This window comes from Mastacembelus armatus, chromosome 3, assembly GCF_900324485.2.
Source record: "Mastacembelus armatus chromosome 3, fMasArm1.2, whole genome shotgun sequence".
NCBI lineage: Eukaryota > Metazoa > Chordata > Actinopteri > Synbranchiformes > Mastacembelidae > Mastacembelus > Mastacembelus armatus.
The window spans coordinates 14,324,057-14,349,430 of NC_046635.1; the positions used below are offsets into that span (position 1 = coordinate 14,324,057).

The window sequence follows — 25,374 nt, forward strand, 5'->3', positions numbered from 1 at the left end:
GTGGACCCAGGTGTGCATGGAACCATTGCCTTGTTGGAAGGCCCAATGATGTCCAAGCTTTAGCTTCCTCCCTGAATGCATGATGTTATCTCCTAGGAGGCCTTGATACTTAAATGAATCCATCTTGCCTTTTACATGCTGTGGATTTCGTGTGCCAGAGGAAGCAGCCCCAGGGCACCACTGAGCCACTACCATGCTCCACTGTAAGCAGGATATTTTTTTCAGCATATTCTTCATTTGTCTTCTTTCAGACATTCCATTGATGCCTAGGCCTGAAAAGTTGTTGTTTTTTTTTTTCATTGCTTCATAGAACAGAATCCTAAAACTTCTGTGGTGTATTTATATGATTTTGTGCCTATTGGCACTGACTTTTCTTCTGCTTTTTACATCTTGGAGTTCTGGCATGGAAACCTTCAGTGACTAGTATGTGCCTTACTTTGTAAACTGAAGCCACAGTGCCTGCTGCCACCAAGTCTTGCTCCAGGTCTTTTGCAGTCACTCAAGGTTTTCCCTTACTTGCTTTGTCAGAAATCTCTTTTGTTTTGTTTTTTTGCTGTTACCTGTTACTTTAACTCTGAACTTAAATTATGCTTGAATGGTTTCTCTAGCTACGATGGACTGGTGACCTGTCCAGGGTGTACCCCTGCCTTTCACCCAAGAGAGAGCTGGGATAGGCTCCAGCAGATCCCTGTGACCCTGGCTTTCAGGAAAAAAGCGGGTATAGAAGATGGATGGATGGTTTCTCTAGGAACATTGAGTGCCTTTGCTATCATTTTGTAGCTTCTTCCTTGTTGGGAAAGGCTACAATCTCTTCTTAGTTTTTTTTGACAATTCTTTTGACAAATTTCAAACAAGCAATCAAACATGACACTCAACAAATCCCTAGCCATATATTTGATGTGACCTGGCGCAACTAATGAAGCCCGTGACTAGCTGCATCAGATCTGCTTGAGACAACTGCTGTTTTTGACAGCACGATCAGATAAAACAAGTCAGTAAACAAAGTGAGGAAAAAGTGCATGTCAGAAATAGGCTGCCAAAATAAATACTGTTCTAAGATTAAAACGTTCTTACCATAAGAACACCAAATGACCACCAGTCAGCACTCTGTGTATGCCCTCTCCTGTTTACAACCTCTGGAGCCATGTACTCTATTGTTCCGCAGAAGGAATATGCTCTTTTGTCATGGTCAATGGCCTCCTTACTCAATCCAAAGTCTGAACAGAGAGACGGAGGTTATAATGTCAAATGAAACACAAATTAAGACAGAAAAACTAATAAAAAAAAACTACAGACTCTTTTCATCTGGATACACTGACCAGTTATCTTTATATGTCCTTCTTCATCCAGAAGAATACTGTGCGGAAAAAAGAACATTAAAATTCATAATAAAATTCATTATAACTGGATGCAAAAAAGGGAGCCTTCACAACTTAGTACTTTTCAGGTTTGAGGTCTCTGTAGATGATCCCCAGACTGTGCAGATGGTCCAAGGCCAGGGCCAATTCTGCAAGGTAAAACTTCACATCTTCTTCTGTAAACATTACCTAGAATAAATAAGGACTTGGATAAGAAGGAGTATATAATAGTAAAACAAGTACAAAAAGAAAGAACTGGATTCAATCTAACAAAACAAAACCCACATCAGTGAACAGATTATGGAATAATTAAAGGTACCATGTTTAATATTTAGAGCAATGTATTAGCAGAAAGGGAATATAGTAGTCATAAATATGTTGTCATTAGTGTGTAACCACTGGAAAATACCAACTGTTTCATTTTCTTAATCTTAGAATGGGCCTTTTATATAGGGAGTGAGTCTCCTTTCACAGAGGCAGCCTTGTTGTACTACCATGTTCTACAGTAGCCTAGAATGGACAAACCAAACAGATTCTAGACAGGGAATCACATTTTGTTTTAAAGGAGGGGAGGAATGTGAGGGCTGCTCAGAATGTTGCGTTCTGCAATTTCACCACTAGATACCACTAGCTCTGTCACAACTACAAATTGAACATTTATATGTTTCAAGACCTAAAGGATGGCTCCTGTTGTATCTAAATTTGCCTTACTGGCAGGTTAATGTATCAGCATGAAAATAACACAGGTGAGGCTCGAGGAGAGAGATGGCAAGTATATTCACTCTAATGATTGCCCTATAATAGAATCTACCTAAGGAAAAAACCAGGGAGCCCAGTAGTTAACCTACCTCCTTTGACAGACGAGTGAAAAGGTCTCCTCCTCGGAGGAAGTCTAGGATCAGATAGAGCTTTCCTTCTGTCTGGAAGGCTACACACACAAACAGGCATTATACAGCATATGATAGATTGTAGCTGTATTGCCGTATTGGGGTTGCCTGGTATTGTGTGTTATTTTGAGGATATATTTAATGTAGCGTGGGTTTACTGCGGGAACTCCGGTTTCCTCCTACAGTCCAAAAACATGCATATTAGGCTGATTGGTGACTCTAAATTGCCCACAGGAGTGAGTGTGCGTGTGTGAGGTTGTTTGTCTTTGTGTGGCCCTGCGATGGACTTGTGACCTGTCCAAGGTATACCCCTGCCTTTCACCCAAAAAGAGCTGGATAGGTTCCAGCAGATCCCAGTGACCCTGGTTTGGAATTAGTGGGTATAGATAATGGATGGATGGATATTTAATGTAAAAAGGTACTGTTCATAATCAATATAAAGAGCACAGGTGTGGGACAATCAGCATTACAGTAGCTAATGAGCTAGGGCAGCTCCAAATGCTCCAGTGGAGTCTGTCAGTCTCTCTCATATTGCTTTAAAGCACGACTCCAACTTCTATGTAGAACTTAAAATCCTAAACCTTGTTTCTGCAGTTTTCCTGTCAAAAGTTTGATACACAATGGAGAATACACCATGATTTCAGACACATATTCAAATTAGCACCTAGATACCTAGATCAGCACCACAGACTTACCATAGTGCAGTTTAACTATAAATGGATGGTTCACTTCTGCCAGAATATCTCTTTCCATCTTTGAGCGCACACGATCCCGAACTAGAAAGGAGGGAGTGTACAATCACAATCTGGTAGGTACAATCTGTTCAATACTGTTGCATTCTGTTCTTTCTATTTAAAATGCAGATAAACCTAATACCACACCTCGATGCTTTGTGTAGGATCCAACTGCACTCACTTAACTGAAAAATGTAAATTCAATTAGACACATCCCCCAGTGTTGCTGGTGTATTGTGCAATGAAAACTACAGTAACAGTGTTATTGCAGCATCTGTCTCCTTGACAGAATAAGACCATAGCTATTTAAATTTCAGGGGTGCAGGTTAAGAGGATTAAGGCCTGTGCAAAGGCACTAAATCTGGACCTCTCATTGCAACCTGCTCTTACAGTACATCCTTGTTTACAATAATCCCATCTGGCACAAACCAGTTTATCTGGTTGGTGCTTTATTTTACTCTATCTCACATTTCACCTTTTCTGTTTTACCTTTTAGTGTGGCTTTCTTCAGGACCTTCATGGCATACAGCTGTCCTCTGTCCACTCCTCTGATCTTTCTCACCAGAAACACCTGACAAGTCATCACCATCATCCATCACTGCCATCATCAGACTTTCTGACACTGTTTTTCAGTGGCTTGCAACAATTTTAATTTCCACTGTAGCAACATTACTCAAAAATGAAAACACATGTAAGGAGTGAATGATTTTTGCATGGCATTCAGGTGTTGTATGTAATTATGGATAACAATAAAACAAGGACTAAACGAAAGAACTGGATTGGATCTGGGAAAATAAGTCACACATTTATAGGTTACCAAGCCAGTCACATTTTGTATGCTGTATCTGTTATCAAGACAATAGAATTATTAAGATTTATGAAGATTAAGATTTATTGTTTTTTGTTATATGTATTATATTATTTATTGTTTTCTTGGTTTTGATTAACGGAAATCCTCATGATACAGCATACAAGATTTTACAATATACTGGTTGCAGTCTTCTGCTTTTCAGCTGACACAATGCAATAAACACCATAACTGACGTGTTGTATGCTGTCATCCTAAAGGAAACAATAATGCAATAATTTTTCTGGTTTGGTGTGGAAAAACTTGACGGTCTCAAACAGAGCTTTGACCTTAACCCCAACTATCACTTATATTATTTTTATTATAGCTATTAAATTAATGCTGATGGTGAGCCAGGTCTTATTGACTGACTTTCTGTACTGTACTGTAACTGTCCTCGCATTCTAATGAGATGGATTTAAGAGTACTTACTTCCTCTCAATAATCTTTCACAAGAGATGTGATTTTGAGATATGTGGATCTCAGTGCTTATGGTTGTACAGTGTGAAGTGTGTATCCTGTACCTTCCCATAGGAGCCCTGTCCCAGCACTTTAAGAAGCTGGAACTGAGAAGGGTCTGCTTTTTCACAACCCTCCTTAACATGGTGGCTGATGTCAATCTCTTTCAGTATGCTGTCATCCTAAAGGAAAGAAGGCAGAAGTCAATTCGTATGGTATATACCAAATAACCAAGAAAAAGGCTGCAGTCAAAAAAAGGAAAAAAAAGACCTGTTAAATGATTTTGATTCATTTAAAGTATCCCATTCTCTTTACATACACAGAAAGAGAGCTGGTTATTCATGAGCCCTTATTTTATTTCTGAATAGTTATGGCCTGAGGTCGCTAGCGGTGATGTACAGTGTAAGCTGCCTTTTTAGGCGTATTTGGGCTGCTCAGTGAAGTGAATGACCAACTGCCAACTCAAAGCACACCTCAGATTGGTCAGTGTGACAATATACTGAAATTCAGTCAACCTGTCAGAATAATTTAGATGTTATGAACTCTACTCTCCAATTTCAATCAAGTATGAGATGCTATCAGGATGTGGCACACCTATAAAGTTGTCCAATCCAATGTGTTACATACAGTGCATTCTGAAAGTATTCAGACCCACTTCACTTTTTTCAATTTTGTTATGTTGCAGCCTGATACCACAATTGTTTAAATTATTTTTTTTCTTATTAATCTATACTCAGTACCACTTAATGACAAAGTGAAAACAGAATTTTTGGAATGTTGATAAAAACAGAAGTATCACATTTACGTAAATAATAATAATAATAATAATAATAATAATAATCCATTTTAATTGAAGCACCTTTCAAAAAACTCAAGGTCACTTTACAAAACAAAGGCAATAAGAAACTGATAAAACAATAAAAGAACAGCAAACGTGGAGCAGTGCAGTTACAGGGAATATGATATTTTGAACAGGTGAGTTTTGAGTCTGGATTTGCGATGTCTGAAGGTAGTGAGTTCCAGAGTTTGGGAGCAGAGCGACTGAAAGCTCTGGGGGGGGGGGATGGCCTTGGATGGCCTTGAATGTATGGAGGATGGCCTTGAATGTATGGAGGAGAATCTTGAACTCAACTCTGAATTTGACCAGTAGCCAGTGCAGATCTTGTAGGATGGAGGTGATATGGTGAGAAGAGGGGGTTTGGGTGATGATACGAGCGGCTGAGTTCTGGACTAGTTGAAGCTTATGGAGGGATTTGTGAGGGAGACCATAGAGGAGAGAATTACAATAATCTATACAGGAGGTGACGAGGCTGTGGACAAGGATTGAGGTGGAATGGACGGTAAGGGAGGGGCAGAGATGATTGTTTATAAGGTGGAAGTATGCAGACCGAGTTATATTATTGATATGTGACTGAAATGATAATGAGCTGTCAAGGATGACACCCAGGCCCTTAACGTGAGCGGAGGGGGAAACTGAGGAGCTGTCGATATTGAGGGAAAAGCTGTTAACTTTAACCAACAAGAAGAATTTCTGTCTTATCAGTCTTTAATCTTAGGAAGTTTGAAGTGAACCAAGATTTTATTTCAGATAGGCAGTTGGTGAGAGAGAGGGGTGGAAGGCAGGGCAAATTTATTTGTATAGCACCATTCATATACTACGCAATTCAAAGTGCTTTACAAGGCACGTTATTACATTAAAAGCATGGAAAAGAGCATCTAAAAACAAAGACATTTAACATAAAATGAATTTAAATCAAATAAAGTAAATTAAAATAAGATGTAAAAGCACATTAAGAAAACAAGGATGAACAATTATTTGAAGGCAGCAGTAAACAACAGTGTTTTCAGTCCTGATTTGAATGAGCTGACAGTTTGAGCAGACCTCAGGTGTTCAGGAAGTTTGTTCCACAAGTGAGGAGCATAGTAACTGAATGCTGCTCCACTTTGTTTGGTTCTGGTTCTGGGAACACACAGTAGACCTGTCCCAGATGACCTGAGGGGTCTGGAAACCTCATAGGGAACTAATACATCTTGAATATATCTTGGTCCACAACCATTTAGTGCTTTATAAACTAGCAATAAGATTTTAAAATCTATCCTTTGAGTAACGGGAAGCCAGTGTAGTGATCTAAGAACTGGTGTGATATGGTCCAGTTTCCTGGTGTTTGTAAGGACTCTGGAAGCAGCATTCTGGATTAGCTGCAGCTGCCTTATTGACTTTTTGCTAAGACCTGTAAACAAGCCATTACAATAATCTAACCTACTGAAGATAAATGCATGAACAGGTTTTTCTGCATCTTGTTTAGACAGAAAACCTTTTATGCTAGCAATGTTTTTCAGGTGGTAATAGGAAGATTTAGTCATGGATTTTATGTGGTTGTTAAAATTCAGGTCTGAGTCAATGATTACGCCAAGGTTTCTGGCTTGATTTGTAGCTTTCAATGACATGGAATCAAGGTGAGCAATGACCTTTGACCTTTCATTTTTGGGGCCAAAACTTGATTTAAGACTTGATTAATACACTCACATAATGAGATTAGAGGACTATAATCATAAGATGATACTGATATATAAAGTTGGGTGTCATCTGCATAGGTATGGTAGTCAGTGTTGTAGTATTCAATAATCTGAGCAAGGGGCAGCATGTAGATATTGAATCTGAGCAAGGGGCAGCATGTAGATATTGAATAAGAGAGGACCAAGAATAGACCCTTGAGGAACCCCACATTTAATTTTTGTTCGCTCGGACTCGTAATTACCAAGTGAGACAAAATAGTCTCTATCTTGTAAGTAAGATTTTAGCCAATTTAACACTAGAGTATCTCCCAGTAACTCCCACCCACGTTTCTAATCTATCAAGCAGCAGATCAGGTAAAGGGAAATTAGAGATGGGGCAGAGGTTATTGTAATTGTTGGGATCCAAACCAGGTTTTTTCAGAATTGGGGTGACAGCTGCAGATTTGAAATGTGAGGGGAAAATTCCAGTGGTGACAGAGGAATGGATGATGGCAGATATGCATGGGAGCAGAGAGGAGATGCAGGAATTGACCAAGGCAGTGGGGTTGGGATCGAGGTGACATGTGGAGGGCTTGGATTGATGAATGAGGTCTGCATTCACTGAGGCATCAGGAAGTTGAAAACTGGAAAACGGCTGACAGTGCACAGGTAGTTCAGAGTGAGGGAGAGGCAGGGAAACAGGTCTTAGGTGCTGGTGGATATTGTGAATTTTCTCAATGAAAAATTGTATTACTGAATTACAAGTGTCAGTGGAGTACAGGTGAAGGGGTGAGGAGTCAGGGGGTTGAAGAATTTGTTGAACAGTGAAAACAGTGCCTTCATTGGAGCAGATTAAACCAGAGTAGTAAGTAGATTTAGTTTGATTAACGGAGTCCTTATAGTGAAGTATGTGAGATTTGTACATTTCCTTATGAATAGTGAGACCAGATTTATGATAGAGTCACTCAAGTTGTTGACCTTTTGCCTTCAGTGACCGGAGTTCAGGGGTATACCAGGGGGTAGAATGACAGAAGGTGACAGACCGAGTTTTCACGAGAGCAAGAGAGTTGAGAATATTGTGTAGATCATTATTATATAGAGAAACCAAATGATCCGGGGAGGATAAGTTGTCAGAGATCACAATATTGTGTCAATACAGGAAACAAGGGTATCAATGTTAATGTCCTTAATATTTCGGAATGAGATGAGGCGAGGTGACTTGGTTATGAAGAGACAGAGTGTTGCATTGAATGAGACGAGGAAATGACCTGTCAGGTGGAGTTCATCAGCTGTGCAGGTGGAGGGAATGAGACCAGAACTGCAGATTAAGTCCAGAGTATGTCCTTTAGTATGAGTGGGGAGATCACAGTATTGATTGAATCCAAAGCTTTCAAGGCATGAAGAGAAGTCTCTAGTGAGAGGAAGATTAGTATTGTCAAAGTCAAAGTGACTTGTGTAGCCAACTTGACTTGTGAATTTGTGCTCACTTGTGCCCATCCCAAAGTGCACACACCGTAAACACACACCCGGAGCCTGTCCGGTCCGGTGCCTTGCTCAAGGGTCTCACTTCAGTCATGATATTGAAGGTGGACAGAGCGCTGGCTATTCACTCTGCCCCACCTACAATTCCTGCCGGTCCTGACACCCGCAACTTTCGGGTTACAAGTCAGACTCCCTATCCACGACTGCCATGTGTATGTTGAAGTCTCTCAGCAATGTTACATTAGGTGAGAGAGTGGAGAGATGAGTAAGGCAGCAAAGTCATTTAAGAAGTCATTGTGTGGTTTAGGGGGACGATAAACTGTAGCAGTGATGGTGGGAGTGGGTCCAGGCAGTTTACACACTAAACATTCGAATGAGCTGTAGGTAGGCATGGACACTGGCAGGACTTTCCACTTCTTGCGGTAAATTATCACGAGACCTCCTCCGCGACCTGAGCCACGAGGTTGACAGATGTAAACAAACCAAAACCCAGGAGGAGTAGAGTCATTGAGTTGTGAAAAGTCACAGGGCTGTTGCCACGTTTCATTTAAACACAGAAAGTCAAACTTACGATCCATGAGGACATCCTGGATAAGATGACCCTTGCTCGTGTATTAAATCTGCTAGATGTGAGATTTCTGTTTCTGTCGTTTCAAGAGTGTTGAATCTCCCGACTGAATCATAAAGAAATTATGATTCTTTATAATTTTTGGGTCTAGATTCTTACTAGAGACAAGTGAAATGGTCTCACCCTGTTAGCAAATACTTTGCCACTGAACAATAGATATAATTTCTAAAATCGTTTTAGAAACCAGTTCTACTTGTCACTATGTACCGTTCACCTGTCCCTTACTCAGAGTTTCTAACTGAATTTTTAGACTTCCTATCTGATTTAGAGCTTAGTTCAGATAAAATCATTATAGTGGGAGATTTAAACATTAAGGTAGTTGCTTAAAATAATAGTCTCAGCACTACATTTAATTTAATATTAGACTCAATTGGTTTCTTTCAAAATGTAAATAAACCCACCAACTGTTTCATTCACACCCTGGAAAGGAAGTGGTGTTCCGCAAATTTAGAGGAATTTTATCTAGCCTGGAAAAACAGTCTGTTAACATATAAAAAAGCTCTCCGTAAAGCCAGAACTGCATACCATTCATCACTTATTGTTATGACATCATAACAACTAATAGAGGAAAATAAGTACAATCCCAGGTTTCTTTTCAGCACTGTAGCCAGGCTGACAAAAAGTCACAGCTCTGTTGAGCCCAGTGTTCCCTTAGCTCTTAGCAGTGATGACGTTATTATGAGTTTCTTTACAAATAAAATCACAACTATTAGAGATAAAATTCATCAGATGCTTCCTATACCTGCAATAAATGAATCTTCTACTACAATAGCTCTTGAATCATCTGTAAGACCTTAGTCATGTTTAGACTGCTTCTCTCCCATAGATCTCTCTGAATTCAAGTCAACAGTTGCTTCATCTAAATCATCAACATGTCTCTTAGACCCCATCCCGACTAGACTGCTCAAAGACACCCTGCCATTAGTTGGCTCATTTTTATTAGGCTTGATTAATTTATCTCTAGTAACAGGCTACATACCGCAGGCTTTTACGACTGAGGTAATCAAACCATTACTCAAAAAGCCTAGTCGTGATCCAGGAGCCCAGGCTAATTATAGACCAATATCCAACCTACCATTTATTTCTAAAATCCTTGAAAAAGCTGTTGCTAAGCAGCTATGTGACCACAGACATGAACTATTTGAAGATTTTCAATCAGGATTTAGAGCACATCATAGTGCAGAAACAGCACTGTTAAAAGTCACCAACAATCTTCTCTTAGCCTCAGATTATGAACTTGTTTCTATACTTGTTGTCATGAAGTTAAGTTTGAGTTCCGGTTTTGGACTTTTATTTTGGTTGATTTCCTGTTTTTTCCTGTGTTTATCAGGGGTAGCTTTGTGTTCATTAGTAAGATTACTTTCACCTGTGTTTATTAGTCTTGAGTTCTGTCTAGATATATCTCCTGCTTTCCTTTGTTTCTTGTCGGAGCATTAATGTTTGATGCATGTGATGCATGTTTGCAGAAGAATAAGGAGTTTTTATTTTGTGTCTGTTACGCTTAGTGGCGTTTCTGTTTTTGCCCGTCAGCCTGTACGCCAAGTGGCGTTTCTGTTTTTTGCCTGCCTGCCTGCCCGCCGAGTGGCGGAGAAGATTTGTGTTGTTTTGTCTGAGCCCTGGATGATCCAGGGAAAATAAAACTCATTTGTGTCCAACACTTGGGTCCTCACCTCCTCCTTCATCACCATCACACACCAGTTTCATAACACTTGTCCTCCTAGACCTTAGTGCTGCATTCGACACTATTGACCACAACATCTTATTACAGAGATTGGAGCATGTGTGTAGAAAAGGCCCCAAAGTGCCTATTATAGTGTCACCTTTTCGCACGTAAGGGCTCTTTAAGGGCTCTTTAGTGGCATGTCACTGCTGCAGGCTGCTAAAGAGGCTGTTATGCCAAGTCTACGGAGTGTAGAGAGGAGACTAGCTAGAGATCCTGCACGAGTAGAAGCTTACCAAGTGGAGATGGTGAAGCTCATCAAGGCTGGTTCTGTCATCGAGTGTGATTCTGGGCCACCAGTGGCAGAAGGTGGTGAAGCATGGTATATCCCTCATCACATGGTGAGCCATAATGGCAAGAACAGACTGGTCTTTAACTGTTCCTTCCAGTATAGAGGGCAGAACTTGAATGATTATTTGCTGCCGGGGCCGACTTTAGGGGCGTCACTCCTGGGTGTCCTGCTGTGATTCCGAGAGCATGCAGTGGCTGTTAGTGGAGACATCAGAGGCATGTACCACCAAGTTCGCCTCTTACCTGAGGATTGTGCTCTTCTAAGATTTGTCTGGCGGGATGGCAGGAATGGAAAGCCTCCAGCAGTCTATGAATGGCGGGTGCTACCATTCGGAACGACATGTAGCCCCTGCTGTGCTACGTTCGCCTTGCAGCGCCACGTCATAGACAATAGCCAGCCTGGTGATGACGAGAGGTTCTCAGTCGAGAGATGTTTTTATGTTGATAACTGCCTTCAGAGCTTCCCTACTGTGGAAGAGGCGAAGCACCTTGTCTCTGGTTGCCACAGAGAGGTTCACATCTTTTGTGATGCCTCCGAAAAAGCTTACGGCTCGGTGGCATACCTCCGAACCACTGAGAGACATGGAGGAGTGCATCTATCATTCGTGATGGCCCGCTCTAGGGTCGCTCCCAAACGATTTCACTCCATGCCCCGATTAGCTCTGTGCTGCGCTCACCGGTGCCCAGCTTTCCCAGGTGCTGGAGAAGGAGCTTACCCTTGAAATCCATCAAATCATCCTGTGGTCTGATTCCACAACGGTACTGACATGGCTGAGGTCAGATTCAAGGTCTTTGTTGGTACTCGTGTGGCTGAGATACAGGAACTGACTGACAGACACCTCTGGAAGTACGTTGACTCGGCAAGGAACCCTACAGATGACTTGACACGGTGGAAAAAGTTGAGGGACCTTGTTGTCCCTAACAGATGGAGCAATGGACATTATAGGTCCTGGAGTGAAATGCTAGAATTAACAGTGCAGGGGTTACATGGGGCAGCCAACCAGAATGAACACCCTACAGCTGAGGACTATAAGCAAGCTGAAAGGCTGATCCTTCAGAAGGCCCAGATGGATAGTTTTCAGGAGGAGTACAACCTATTGAAAGATGGGAAACCAGTCTCAAGGCACAGTCGTCTTCTACCTCTGTCCCCAGAACTGGATGACGCAGGAGAACTCATCTGTGTTGGGGGACGACTTCGTCGATCAGAAGATCTAGCACTGATGGTACTTCATCCAGTTATTCTAGATCCCAGTCATCCAGTAACTAGACTTCTGATACAAGATTTTGACAGTCATCTCCACCATCCCGGTCCAGAGTGAGTGTTCGCTGAACTTAGACGCTCCTTCTGGATCCTGCGTGGACGTGAAGCAGTCCGGCGCTACCAGCATAGCTGTGCTGACTGTCAAAGGTGGAGAGCGCGCCCTTCGGTACCAAAGATGGCGGACCTGCCGGATGCCCGACTACGCTTTTTCAAACCTGCTTTCTATTCTACAGGGATGGACTGCTTCGGCCCCTTTGAAGTCATGGTGGGTCGACCCCGGGAGAAGAGATGGGGGATTATATTCAAGTGTCTCACTACCAGGGCAGTGCACTTGGATCTTCTCACCACCATTGACGCAGATGCTTTCTTGATGTCACTTCGACCGTAGGGGGACACCTGCTGAGTTGTTCTCTGATCAAGGGACAAATTTCAGGGGAGGAGAACGAGAACTACGTGAGACCTTCTTGAGAATGGCTCCTGAAATTCAGCAGTTACTTGCTCCACAGAAGATCCTCTTTCGCTTTAACCCCCCAGGTGCCCCTCACTTTGGAGGAGTGTGGGAAAGAGAGATCCATTCAGTGAAGAGTGCCCTTTATGCCACAGTGGGTGCTCAACCAGTCCCTGAAGAAGTGCTTCACACTGTACTGATTGAGGTGGCGGGAATACTGAACAGTAAACCCTTGGGCTATGTGTCTCCGGATGCTAGAGACCCGGATCCAGTGACTCCCAATGTTCTCCTGATGGGGCGGCCTGATGGATCTTTACCTCAGATAGTGTATCCAGAAACCGAGCTCCTGAGTCGCCGCAGATGGAGACATACTCAAGTTTTGGCTGACCACTGGTCACGTTTCATCAGGCTCTACCTACCGAGTCTGCAGGCCCGTCAGAAGTGGCAGGGAACCTCATCCGACATTGCCAAGGACCTTGTTGTGATGATCGCTGATCCACAGCTTCCCAGGGCCCTCTGGCCCATTGGGAGGGTGATTAAAACTCATCCCAGTCCTGATGGACGCATTAGGTCAGCTGATGTGAAAGTGAAAGAGAAAGTCTACACACGACCAGTAGCCAGGCTGGTTGTCCTGCCTGCACTTCCATCTGGAGAAGATGATGACGGATCTACTTCTCCAAGTTCATCACAAGCCTAAGACTTTGTTGCCTTTCTTAATGAACAAATGTACTACATACATTCGGGGGCGGCTGTAGAAAAGGCCCCAAAGTGCCTATTATAGTGTCACCTTTTCGCACATAAGGGCTCTTTAAGGTCACGCTTGATGTGCTGACGTCACTCCCCTGGTGTGCAGTTCGGTTGTGGTGCGGTGCATGTCTGCAGTTGTAATAGCGATATTTGATTTGTGCGTAAATGACCTGTACGTATTATTGTTGTCTCTACTATTGTTATTAGAAGGCGGTTGTATGTGGAAACCTGTAAACTCTTTAATTAATAATTTGCACAGTGTAGCCCGTTTTCGCCATGCGAGTTGGACGCAAAAATATACGATAACTACATAAAATACCCGTCAAATAAAGGACGACAAGGAAAACCACAAATATACATGTCCTGATAGACTATGTCATTGGATCATTAAATGCCTTAACTGCAACTCCGCGACTCTCATTTATCCTTGGGGATATCGGGGCTTTAAGTGGTGTTCTGGCGACACACCGAGGTGACGATAGTGCCAAAGATCGAACCAGTTTGATAGAGCCGACAATCTGGGTTTCTTACCTACAATGTGACTGATATCAGAGGAACAGCATTAAAATGGTTCCAATCCTATTTATCAGACAGATTCCAGTTTGTTCATGTCCATGATGAACCTTCCATGCGCACAAAAGTTAGTTATGGAGTTCCACAAGGTTCTGTGCTAGGACCGATTCTGTTCACCCTGTACATGCTTCCTTTAGGCAATGTCATTAGGAAGCACTCTATTAATTACCACTGCTATGCAGATGACATTCAGCTGTATCTATCTATGAAACCTGGCCTCCAGCACTACTGTGAAAAACCTTGGAGTTATTTTTGGCCAGGACATGTCCTTTAACTCACACATAAAACAAATCTCTAGAACTGCCTTCTTTCACTTGCGCAACATTGCAAAAATTAGGAACATCCTGTCTCAAAATGATGCAGAAAAACTAGTCCATGCATTTGTTACCTCAAGGCTAGACTTGTTTCTATACTTGTCCTCCTAGACCTTAGTGCTGCATTCGACACTATTGACCGCAACATCTTATCACAGAGATTGGAGCATGTGACTGATATCAGAGGAACAGCATTAAAATGGTTCCCATCCTATTTATCGGACAGATTCCAGTTTGTTCATGTCCAGGATGAACTTTCCACACGCACAAAAGTTAGTTATGGAGTTCCACAAGGTTCTGTGTGTTGGGAAAAAATGTATTATTCATTTAGCATAGCATTATGTTTAGCTGCATTATTAATATTATTTGTGTTTACATTGTTGTGAGGAGTTGTGCAGGCCTGGAATGCCAGAAAGGAGAAAGGTTAAAAGCATTGTCTCCACTGTGTGAAGAGACATACAGAGTGGATAGGGAAGGTGAAGGCTTCTGCAGATGGAAAACTATGGTTTACATTTACTCATTTAGTATTATATTTGTGTGAATTTTTACTGGTGGCATGTATTAAAGAATGTGTTGTACAATATAGTGTGACTGGACAGAGACTGTGACTGGCAGAAGGGACTACGCCCAGAGACCGTTAAACAATAGACAGATAGTAGACAACTCCTTATAAGGAAATGTTGGCTGGCCATTTACAACTAACTTCCTAGTCTTCACAGCCGGACGCTGACCTGAAGATTGGGAGGGGCGGGGGGGAGAACTGGCCCGACTATCACGATGTGGAGTCAAGTCTAAAACCGCGACTTCCCCCACCTGTAGTCAACCAATAAGATGTGACTTCTAGCTGCCAATATAATGTTATGTTTTCCTTTGTTCTGCATCTCTCTTCTGTGGGGTTGGTTGCAGATTAACAGCTTGCTGGCTGCGATTTTCAACACAGGAGAAGATCCTTGTACAAGTTTTTTGGAAATTCAATTAAAGGTATATATTTCTGAAAGAAGTCTTTTCCTCTGCTTTTTCAACAAAAGAACACGCCTTAACATGTGCTAGGACCGATTCTGTTCACCCTGTACATGCTTCCTTTATGCAATGTCATTAGGAAGCACTCTATTAATTACCACTGCTATGCAGATGACACTCAGCTGTATCTATCGATGGAACGTATTAATACAAACCAGTTAACCAGACTTCAAGCGTGTCTAACTGACATAAAGGCCTGGATGACCAGTAATTTTCTACTTTTAAATTCAGAGAAAACAGGAGTTAGGCCTAAAAACCTTAGAAATAACTTTTCTAAAATTATAGCTACTTTAGATGGCATAGCCCTGGCCTCCAGCACTACTGTGAAAAACATTGGAGTTATTTTTAACCAGGACATGTCCTTTAATTAACACATAAAACAAATCTCTAGAACTGCCTTGTATCACTTGCACAATATTGCCAAAATTAGGAACATCATGTCTCAAAATGATGCAGAAAAACTATTCCATGAATTTGTTACTTCAAGGCTACATTACTGTAACTGTATAACTGTGAACCCTGTTTTAACTGGTGTCCCTCAGGACTTAGTTCTTGGACCACTGCGTTTCACCATTTATATTTTCCCCCTTGGTCAGCTACTAAGATCTTTTAACCTTAGCTATCACTTTTACGCTGATGATACTCAGCTCTATATCCACTCTCAGTTTGGTCAACCTGTAGATGTTTCCTATCTCTCTAACTGTATTTTCGAGATTAAGTTTTGCATGTACAGAGGTGATTAGAGTAAGCAGCATTTGAGCGAAGACTTGTAATGAAATACCTGCATTTAGGCACTGAGCAGAGTGCATTGGGTTTTGCACATTGAGGTAAACATTTAGGGTTTGCCTCCTGTGATGTCACTGATTGGGGTGTAACAGGTAAACAGTTTCAGCCTATTAATAGTAGCACAGTAGCTGTTTGCTTTATGTAATTAATTACTGTTTTATTATTTAAACAAGGTTACAGCAGTGATGCTTATCTACCAGAAGGAAACAGAGCAATAGACAGTCGAACAGGTAAAGATGCACAGGCGTTCAGACACTTGCCAACCAGAGAGACAATAACACAAACAGGTAGATAGTTTGCCAAGTTGATTAATCAGCACTTAGTAATAACAAAGAACAAGAGGACGGGAGGGGGAGTTTTTGATTTATGATTTATTCAAAAATGCAGGTGGATGTGCTGCAAACAGCATACTGCCTCTCTGCCTCTCCTGCTGGTTTGTTTGGGTTATAAATAGATCTCCACTGCTGTGGCCATTCTCTGAATGAATCTGTCTGTATCCATTTATCCATCAACCTGCCTGCTTTGCTGCTAGTCTGCCTGTTAGCGTTCCACATAACTTGTCCACCACTTTCTCTGTCAAAACACGTCTCTTTGCCCCCTTTTCTGGGTTCTTGACAGGCATGCAGAGCAACAGCTGGGATCGTGCTGGAATGACTGCTGAACCTCTCCAGGGTTAGCCGAATAACACTCATTCTTTCCACACCCATTCCTATGTGCACGCAGGCTTTTCACATACACACATCCTCATCTACAGTTGATATGAAACGGCTGCCGTCTGTGTTTATTTCTTGCGGTCTGGGCCTTTGTAATCTCACGAACACACACGCACGTGAGTCAGTAAATGAAAGATCGGTGTAGGCCTACTGCTAAGCAAACTACCTCAACACAGTGACTAACCTCTAGCTGACAGAAGCCAGTGCTGTTCTTATTCCTTGCTGCCTTGTTCTTCAGGTAGATAGAAAACCATCTCCGCACTGTGAATTTTCGCGTGCTGGTATCCATGGCAACAGGCAGAACTGTGCATCTATCCCATAATGATGAACATCTCCCTACAGGGAATCCCAAAGTAGAGTTGCATAAACAGAGCTTTAATTGGTTTTCTATTTGTACCGCGGTTGCGCGATTGGCACATCCTCAGTGCAGTCCTCGTTTTTTTGTTTTCCCATCATTCACATTCGCCGGTCGTCTCTCTAGTGGGTTTCAGCCCGTCGCTGTCCCCTTCTTTCTCCGTCTTTCAGCTGCAGTGGACGCCAGTAAGCACGCAGAGTCGCAAAACAGACCTTAATCTACGCAGACACACGGGCTGACGGACATGGCAGGTGCTGCTGGGTTTGGGATTGTCTAATTGGATGCAGCAGGCTCGCTGCGGGATGCTGCAGGGGAGAGGTGACGAATAAATCTGTTCTGCTGAATCAGGAGAGGTGTGTGAGAGCTACTTCCTCGTGTCTCTGGCCGTGCATGTGTCTGTTCATCCCCTGCTGCTTTTCTCTCTCTGCAGAACAAGGGATTGTCACCAGTCCCGGCGAGCTCCAGACCCCTCCCTTCCTCATTCTCCCTTTCCTGCCCCTCACCTCCCTCTGTGTTTCTTCCACCAGCATGCAGCAACAGCTGGCGAGGTCACATGGTGGAACAGCAACTACCTCTTGCTGTCTCCCTCTGTCCCGTCCTTTTTCATTTGCTCCTGCATGACATGCAATGACAGACACAGAAAGAAGAAAAAATCTGCTAAAATAAAGCGAAAGATATGCAGCATAGCAGTAGATATAAAACACTGTGGTTCATACTCTGAAATAACATCAGAATTCAATTAACTATTGAGGACAGTAAGTGTGACAGTAGTGCGACAGTCACTGATGATCAGAGCAAGGACAACAATCACAGACACTACAGCTGATCTGGTTTATCACTGGACATGGGTGTGTGGGTAGGTATTTGAATCTGTCACATCAGCAGCTTTCCAGAGCTGCAATGTTACATAACAGACAGTGAGATGGAAATACAAACCATGGTAAGTGGCAGAGATGGGTGCAGGGCAGTGTCCTTAGGTGACCTGGGTATTTTTTCCCCCTCAAATAAGGTGTCAGATTTTTTTTGCCAGCATAAATGTACCCCAGACGTTTTAATTGAGATCCCCAAACTTGGGGTACAACGAAAAAGTGCTGGTGTTTTCATATGTGAGACAGGACCATGTTTGGACCACATCTAGGATGCGAGCAGCACTAAACTTCAGGGCATTTAAGCACCATTGAAAATGTAATCAGATGTGTTTAGTCAATCTGCTGTGCTGTGTTGTGGGAGGAGATTCAGGATTATGGACTGGTGTCTTTGTCCCAGCAGGATTAAGGCCCTGTAAGAAGATCACATTATTCATACTCATGCAGTAGATATGGACAGATACACAGACAGAAATACAGTACTGTTATGAGACTATTAAAACAGTCCTGTCACCTGTTTTGTGGTAGGCAGTTCTTATATACTTATTCACCAAGGTATGTTTATAAATTGAATATATCAATGTACAGTTTATACAGTAATACACCTGTTAAAAATGCAAATAAATATGCATTAATAATGCATGTTCCATAACTGATGACTAGAGCACAAAATAACTACATGCAGGATGATTTATTGACATTAAAAATTTGTACAAGTGTTCATTTCAGTAATTTTACACCACAGCATTTTTCCACCATAGCTATAATTAGTAGGAATTAAAAAGTGTTTACCAAAACAACTGATTTATCCCTGCAAAAAGAGATTTTATCTGTACAGGTGTAGTGCATGTGTGGCAAAATTAACCTGTGACATCTTATGCAATATGTTATGTTTAGGTTAGGTCATTAACAAAATCAATTTTACTCAATAACCCATAAACTATTTCCTTTCTAGTCTATAGAAACAGACTACCCAGGGATGTAGAAAAACATATTAACATATTCTTAAAATCCTCAGAAGTTAGATAATCCACTCATTTATATGAATGGTATAAAACAGCACTGTTGTTTAAAAGTTGTGGATCTTGTGACCAGAGCTCTGAAAATATGCATATTGTCCAATATAATTTGTGTACATGATAGGTGGCACAAAAGCACACAAAAATGGTATAAGATAATGTGCACCCATGACAATAGTTTGACATCTACACAATAACACTAAGTAGACATCACCGGCAAACAGGGCACAAATACACATACTGCTGAACACAGATCCATAAATAACATATCTTTTGTAGATGACTGATGATGAAAACTCAAAATTCGAGCTTTGTGATCAGATCTGAAAAGCCGCAACATGTGTAACCACAGTGGATGTAATGCGCTGAAGCCAAAATATGTATATGAAGGATGAGAAGAGAGGGCAGACACAATCCTGCCACTGTGTAACTTTCAGCCATAAGATATACACTATGGTTTGACAGCAATACTATCAACAACACAAACTAAGACTCACTTGCAAATAGAGCTCAGGTCAATGGCATAAAACATAAACTGCCTGCCTTGACCTCATGGAATATCATGGGGTACACTGTGGGGCTCATCTACTAGCAAGGGTCATGAAGGTACATAATTCATTTAATGCACTCTGTAGTAGTGAAGTGTGTGTCCTGGATTTTGTAGGATACCAATGCACTCAAAGTATACTTTCAAGTATGTGCATGGCCTGCATGTGTAACTCAATTTTTTCCAATCTACATGGATTGTGCAAAGCTATTGACATAAATTGTCATTACCATTAAAGAAAAATCTAATAATTTTTCTGTGTTCATGCTAATTTAACTGGCAAACATGCAAAGTGCATTTGTTTCTATGTCATTTTGTATGTGCATGTAAAAATAGGTTCATAATGCAACCACAGGGGGGCACAATCCAGTGTCTTCATGTTGCTGGTCCCAAGTCCGGGTAAATGCAGAGGGTTGTGTCAGGAAGGGCATCCTAAAATTTCAGCCAAATCAAATATGCAAATCACAAATAATGTAGTGAAGGAGGACATGAGGATAGTTGGTGTGGGTGTGAAGGATACAGAGGATAGGGTTAAATGGAGGCTGATGATTCGCTGTGGCGACCCCTGAAGGGAGCAGCCAAAAGGAAAAGAAGATGTTAAAATAGGTTCGTAGTGTATTGTTTCTTGTTTGTGTTTTATGGTAGAGGTGGGTAGTTCACTGGCAGATCATGGTCACAAACACTGAAACCAGACGCCTTGTCAACAGCAATGCGATTGTCCCAGTCTCCATTAAATGTTGTTTCAATGATGAACTGTTTCTCACAGTCAAGCAAGATGAAGTCAGGGTTGAAACAGATCTCAATCTGCCCCAAAATCTGGAAATCAGCATTCTGTCAAAAATAGAATGATAGAGTTTAACAATTTAACAGACATGCAGTCAACATCTGAAACCCACCTTCCATACAGCTGCACCAGACAAAAGATTAACCCCAACATAATTAAAAAGCAGGACCACAGGCAACACAAACAGATGATTATGATTTTATTAATTAAATAAAATTCAAAAAACAGTGTTTATACCTTTGATGGATGTACACATTGGATCTTAGGTTTCACGCCATAGAACTTCTCGATGACTCCTTCAATTTGTGAAACCTACAGCCATACAGAGAGCAGAGAGAAGAGAAAAAGCAACCATCTCGTTATTATTATGAGGCAATTTCATCCTCATATACCTTAGATTTTAATTTACAAGAATGTGACATTAAAATATAAATACACCTACTGTGTAGTATTTTTTTGATGGGACGATGTCAAACTTCCTTAGGATGCTAAAATAACAGAAATAGAAATTTTTATTTGAGGCTTTGAAGTGTAGATACTTTACCTTACAACCTGGAATTGAAATGCATTGATTCACAAATGATTTATATGCATAACTACCCCCCCCCCCCCCCCCCCCCTCCCCAAAGTTAATACAGTTTAGAACCTTTTGCAGCAATTACAGCTACAAGCCTCTTTGAGTATGCCTCTGACACTAGCACATCTAACCACTGGGATTTTTGTCCATTCTTCCAGGCAAAATTGCTCCAGCTCCTTCAAGTTGAATGGGTTTCGTTGGTGTACAGCAGTCTTTAAGTCAGATCACTGAATCTTTATCGAATTGAGGTCTGCGCTTTGACTGGGCCACCCCAACACATTTAAATGTTTCACCCTAAACTAACTGAGTGTTGCTTTAGCAGTGTGTTCACTGTTCTGCCGGAAGATGAACCTACTTCCCAGTCTCAACTATTGGGCAGACTGAAACAGATTTTGTTAAAGAATTTCCCTATATTTAACACCATCCATCACTCCTTCAATTCTGACCAGTTTTTCAGTACCTACTGATGAAAAACATTCCCATAGCATGATACCAGACCACCATGCTTCACTGTAAGGATGGTGTTCTGGGGGTGAGAGGTGTTGGGGTTGCGCCACACATTTTAGTTTTAGCCTCATCTGACCACAGTACCTTCTTCCACACTATAGTATCCCAGTCGAATAAAAAGTCTGACAGCTTTGTTAATTAACCAACGTAAGAGCTAAACATTAAACAAAAGAAAATATTATAATTAGCTTTGCAGTATATTGGCTAGCAGAGTCATATCAGTTTGTTAGTGTAATTAACAAAACAAAGTTAGCTAACCTACATATAAAAGCCACCTGAAAACATTCACAGATATAAAAATACACTACACAAACCTTGATGCCACATTCGACTGGTACTAAAAATTTACCTCTCAATGCAATAAAGCATCACAGACCATTGATGAATGCATGTAAGATGTGATAGCTTGGCTCATGCCTTGGCTCGATTAGCCATCCACCCACCCACTGTTTCAATCAGACCCTTGATCTTGTTCTGACCTATGGCATCGAAATTGAACATTTAATAGTTTTTCCCCATAATCCTATTTTGTCAAATCATTCTTTAATAACTTTTGAATTTAAGATGAAGGATCATGCAGCGTTTGGAAGAAAATTCCACTACAGCAGATGTTTATCTGATGTTTATCTGTTAATACATTTAAGAAAATGATTCCATCTTTATTTACATCTATGCCATGTACCAACACAGTGGAGGGCAACTGCCTCAATCCTACTCCCTACAAAATTGATCATGTTGTTGACAGTGCTGTAGCCTCACTGCGTGCAACGCTTGATACTGTGGCCCATCTGAAAAAGAAGTTAGTGAATCAGAGGAGATTAGCTCCATGGTACAATTTACATATCCGTACCTTAAAGCAGGAATCACAAAGGCTGGAAAGGAAGTGGTGTTCCGCAAATTTAGAGGAATTTTATCTAGCCTGGACAAACAGTCTATTAACATATAAAAAAAAGCTCTCCGTAAAGCCAGAACTGCATACTAATTCATCACTAACAGAGGAAAATAAGTACAATCCCAGGTTTCTTTTCAGCACTGTAGCCAGGCTGACAAAAAGTCACAGCTCTGTTGAGCCCAGTGTTTCCTTAGCTCTCAGCAGTGATGACTTTATGAGTTTCTTTACAAATAAAATCACAACTATTACAGATAAAATTCATCAGATGTTTCCTATACCTACCATAAATGAATCTTCTACTACAGTAGCTCTTGAATCATCTGTAACACCTCAGTTATGTTTAGACTGCTTCTCTCCCATAGATCTCTCTGAATTTACATCAGTTGTCGCTTCATCTAAATCATCAACGTGTCTCTTAGACCCCATCCTGATTAAGACTGCTTAAAGACACCCTGCCATTAATTAACTCATCTTTATTAGACTTGGTAAATTTATCTCTAGTATCAGGCTACGTACCACAGGCCTTTAAGACTGCAGTAATCAAACCCTTACTTAAAAAGCCTAGTCTTGATCCAGGAGTCTTGGCTAATTATAGACCAATATCCAACCTACCATTTATTTCTAAAATCCTTGAAAAAGCTGTTGCTAAGCAGCTATCAGACCACTTACACAAGAATGAACTATTTGAAGATTTTCAATCAGGATTTAGAGCACATCATTAGAGTACAGAAACAGCACTGTTAAAAGTCACCAACGATCTTCTCTTAGCCTCAGATAATGGACTTGTTTCTATACTTGTCCTCCTAGACCTTAGTGCTGCATTCGACACTATTGACCGCAACATCTTATTACAGAGATTGGAGTATGTGACTGATATCAGAGGAACAGCATTAAAATGGTTCCAATCCTATTTATCGGACAGATTCCAGTTTGTTCATGTCCAGGATAAACCTTCCACACGCACAAAACTTAGTTATGGAGTTCCACAAGATTCTGTGCTAGGACCGATTCTGTTCATCCTGTACATGCTGCCTCTAAGCTATTTCATATTTCATTAGGAAGCACTCTATTAATTACCACTGCTATGCAGATGACATTCAGCTGTATCTATCTATGAAACCTGGCCTCCAGCACTACTGTGAAAAACCTTGGAGTTATTTTTGGCCAGGACATGTCCTTTAACTCACACATAAAACAAATATCCAGAACTGCCTTCTTTCACTTGCGCAACATTGCAAAAATTAGGAACATCCTGTCTCAAAATGACGCAGAAAAACTAGTCCATGCATTTGTTACCTCAAGGCTAGATTACTGTACCTCATTACTATCTGGATGTCCCAGTATCTCCATAAAAAGCCTCCAGTTAATCCAGAATGCTGCAGCCAGAGTCCTGACAGGAACTAGCAAGAGAGATCATATTGCTCCTGTATTAGCTTCTCGTCATTGGCTCCCAGTAAGATACAGAATACAATTTAAAATCCTTCTCAAATACAAATCCCTTCATAATCAAGCTCCTTCATACCTTAAAGACCTCATAGTTTCCCCTAGTTTGTATAGCTCTCAGAGTGCAGATCTACTTGTGGTTCCCAGAGTTTCCAAAAGCAGATTGGGAGGCAGAGCCTTTACCTATCAAGCTCCTCTCCTGTGGAACCAGCTCCCAGTCTGGGTTCAGGAGGCAGACACTCTCTGTACTTTTAAGGCTAGACTTAAAACCTTCCTCTTTAACAAAGCGTATAGTTAGGGCTGGCTTTAGGTAACCCTGAACCTTCCCTTAGTTATGCTGCTATAGGCCTAGACTGCCCGAGCTGCACCGAGCTCCCTCACTTCTCTTCCCCTCTCTTCCTCTCCTCCCCCCTCACATGTATATTCCACCACTGAATGTCACTAACCTTGTGCTCTCTCTCTCTCTCCTAGTTTGTCCTCTCTCTGTCTCTCTCTGTTCTCTCTCTGTACCTTCTGCATGTGTCCCTGGTCCTGGAGCTGTATATCGCTGATGTGCAGTTACTGGTCCCACCAACCTGCAGTGTCTATTTGTTGTTTATTGTTGCTGTTCTTATCTCTCTCCTCTATCCACTCACCCCAACCGATCAAGGCAGATGGCCGCCCAAACAGAGCCCGGTTCTGCTGTAGGTTTTTTCTTCCGTTAAAGGTTGTTTTTCCTCTCCTTATCTCCTTTCTGTAAAGTGCCTTGAGATGATTTGTATTGTGATTTGGCGCTATACAAATAAACTGAATTGAACTGAACTGAATTGGTGTAGGTCAGCTCCTTGTGTAGCAGATTGCTTACCATGACTGAAAACCACTGCTGCTTGTTAGTTCCAACCTTGGTAAAGGTTAAACCTTTAATCTTTGTAACCACCTTTGTTGGAGAAACTCATGACTTCCCCATGATAAAAATGCAGTGTACGTTTTCATGTTTATTCTTCAGTTTGAGATAAGAGCATTGTCCATATCCAGTAGTGCGAGCATCTGAGAAGTGATGAGGTTCTCTTTTTACATCCCTTCCAAAGTGGACAGGTAAGTAGCACTGAGCCACTTCATTCTTTTCCAAAGTGACAAGATTCTTTCTCCAACCCTCCCACCACATTTTAAGACGCTCAGGCAATGGGTCATCCTACCTGGTACCCTGACGGCACATTTCTTGTAGGTAGGATTATTTTCCCAATCAGAAGGCAGGGGGCAAAAAATCCCAGAGGATCATATATGGAGGCAAAAGTAGACAATATGCTCCAATGTGTAGGAGGTTGGTTATGTAATGCTGAATGTGAATTGTCATTGTCATTTTCAATGTTCCAGTGAATACCTAATGCTCTCTCCATCTTTCCATTGTTAAGAGTAAGGACCTTTGTTTCAATGTCTGTCACACGTTCTGCCCAATGACTGTAGAGTTTCAAACCACACAGGAAATAGTCGCTGGCTCCAACAAACCCTGGCTCCCACTGACTTCCATTCAAAAATCATTGCAACTACTAAGTCACTATTATTGCCACAGTGATCATTGTGGCTTTATCGTTTTTGTTTGAACATGCTCTCAATAGTCCTAAATTTTTTTATGTCAATATT

At 41.5% G+C, this 25,374-nt stretch overlaps 2 protein-coding genes across 3 annotated transcripts in view; both read right to left on the reverse strand.

Moving 5' to 3' along the window:
- Window positions 1-17,053, reverse strand: part of rps6ka2 (ribosomal protein S6 kinase, polypeptide 2) — a 37,001-nt gene extending 19,948 nt beyond the window's left edge. The window contains exons 1-8 of the mRNA XM_026320592.1: window positions 16,949-17,053; window positions 4,351-4,467; window positions 3,469-3,550; window positions 2,941-3,021; window positions 2,207-2,286; window positions 1,441-1,547; window positions 1,320-1,357; window positions 1,075-1,217 (exon numbers count right to left, since the gene is read on the reverse strand). Of these exons, the coding sequence (XP_026176377.1) occupies window positions 1,075-1,217; window positions 1,320-1,357; window positions 1,441-1,547; window positions 2,207-2,286; window positions 2,941-3,021; window positions 3,469-3,550; window positions 4,351-4,467; window positions 16,949-17,053 (753 nt within the window). The remainder of the gene's footprint in view (window positions 1-1,074; window positions 1,218-1,319; window positions 1,358-1,440; window positions 1,548-2,206; window positions 2,287-2,940; window positions 3,022-3,468; window positions 3,551-4,350; window positions 4,468-16,948) is intronic.
- A 2,968-nt stretch (window positions 17,054-20,021) lies between these two features.
- The window catches only part of rnaset2 (ribonuclease T2), a 29,214-nt gene continuing 23,861 nt past the window's right edge, over window positions 20,022-25,374 (reverse strand). For both annotated transcript variants that reach the window (XM_026320478.2, XM_026320479.2), the window contains 3 exons: window positions 20,778-20,823; window positions 20,573-20,647; window positions 20,022-20,382 (listed from right to left, as the gene is read on the reverse strand). In XM_026320478.2, the coding sequence (XP_026176263.1) occupies window positions 20,188-20,382; window positions 20,573-20,647; window positions 20,778-20,823 (316 nt within the window). In that variant the 3' untranslated portion in view covers window positions 20,022-20,187. The remainder of the gene's footprint in view (window positions 20,383-20,572; window positions 20,648-20,777; window positions 20,824-25,374) is intronic.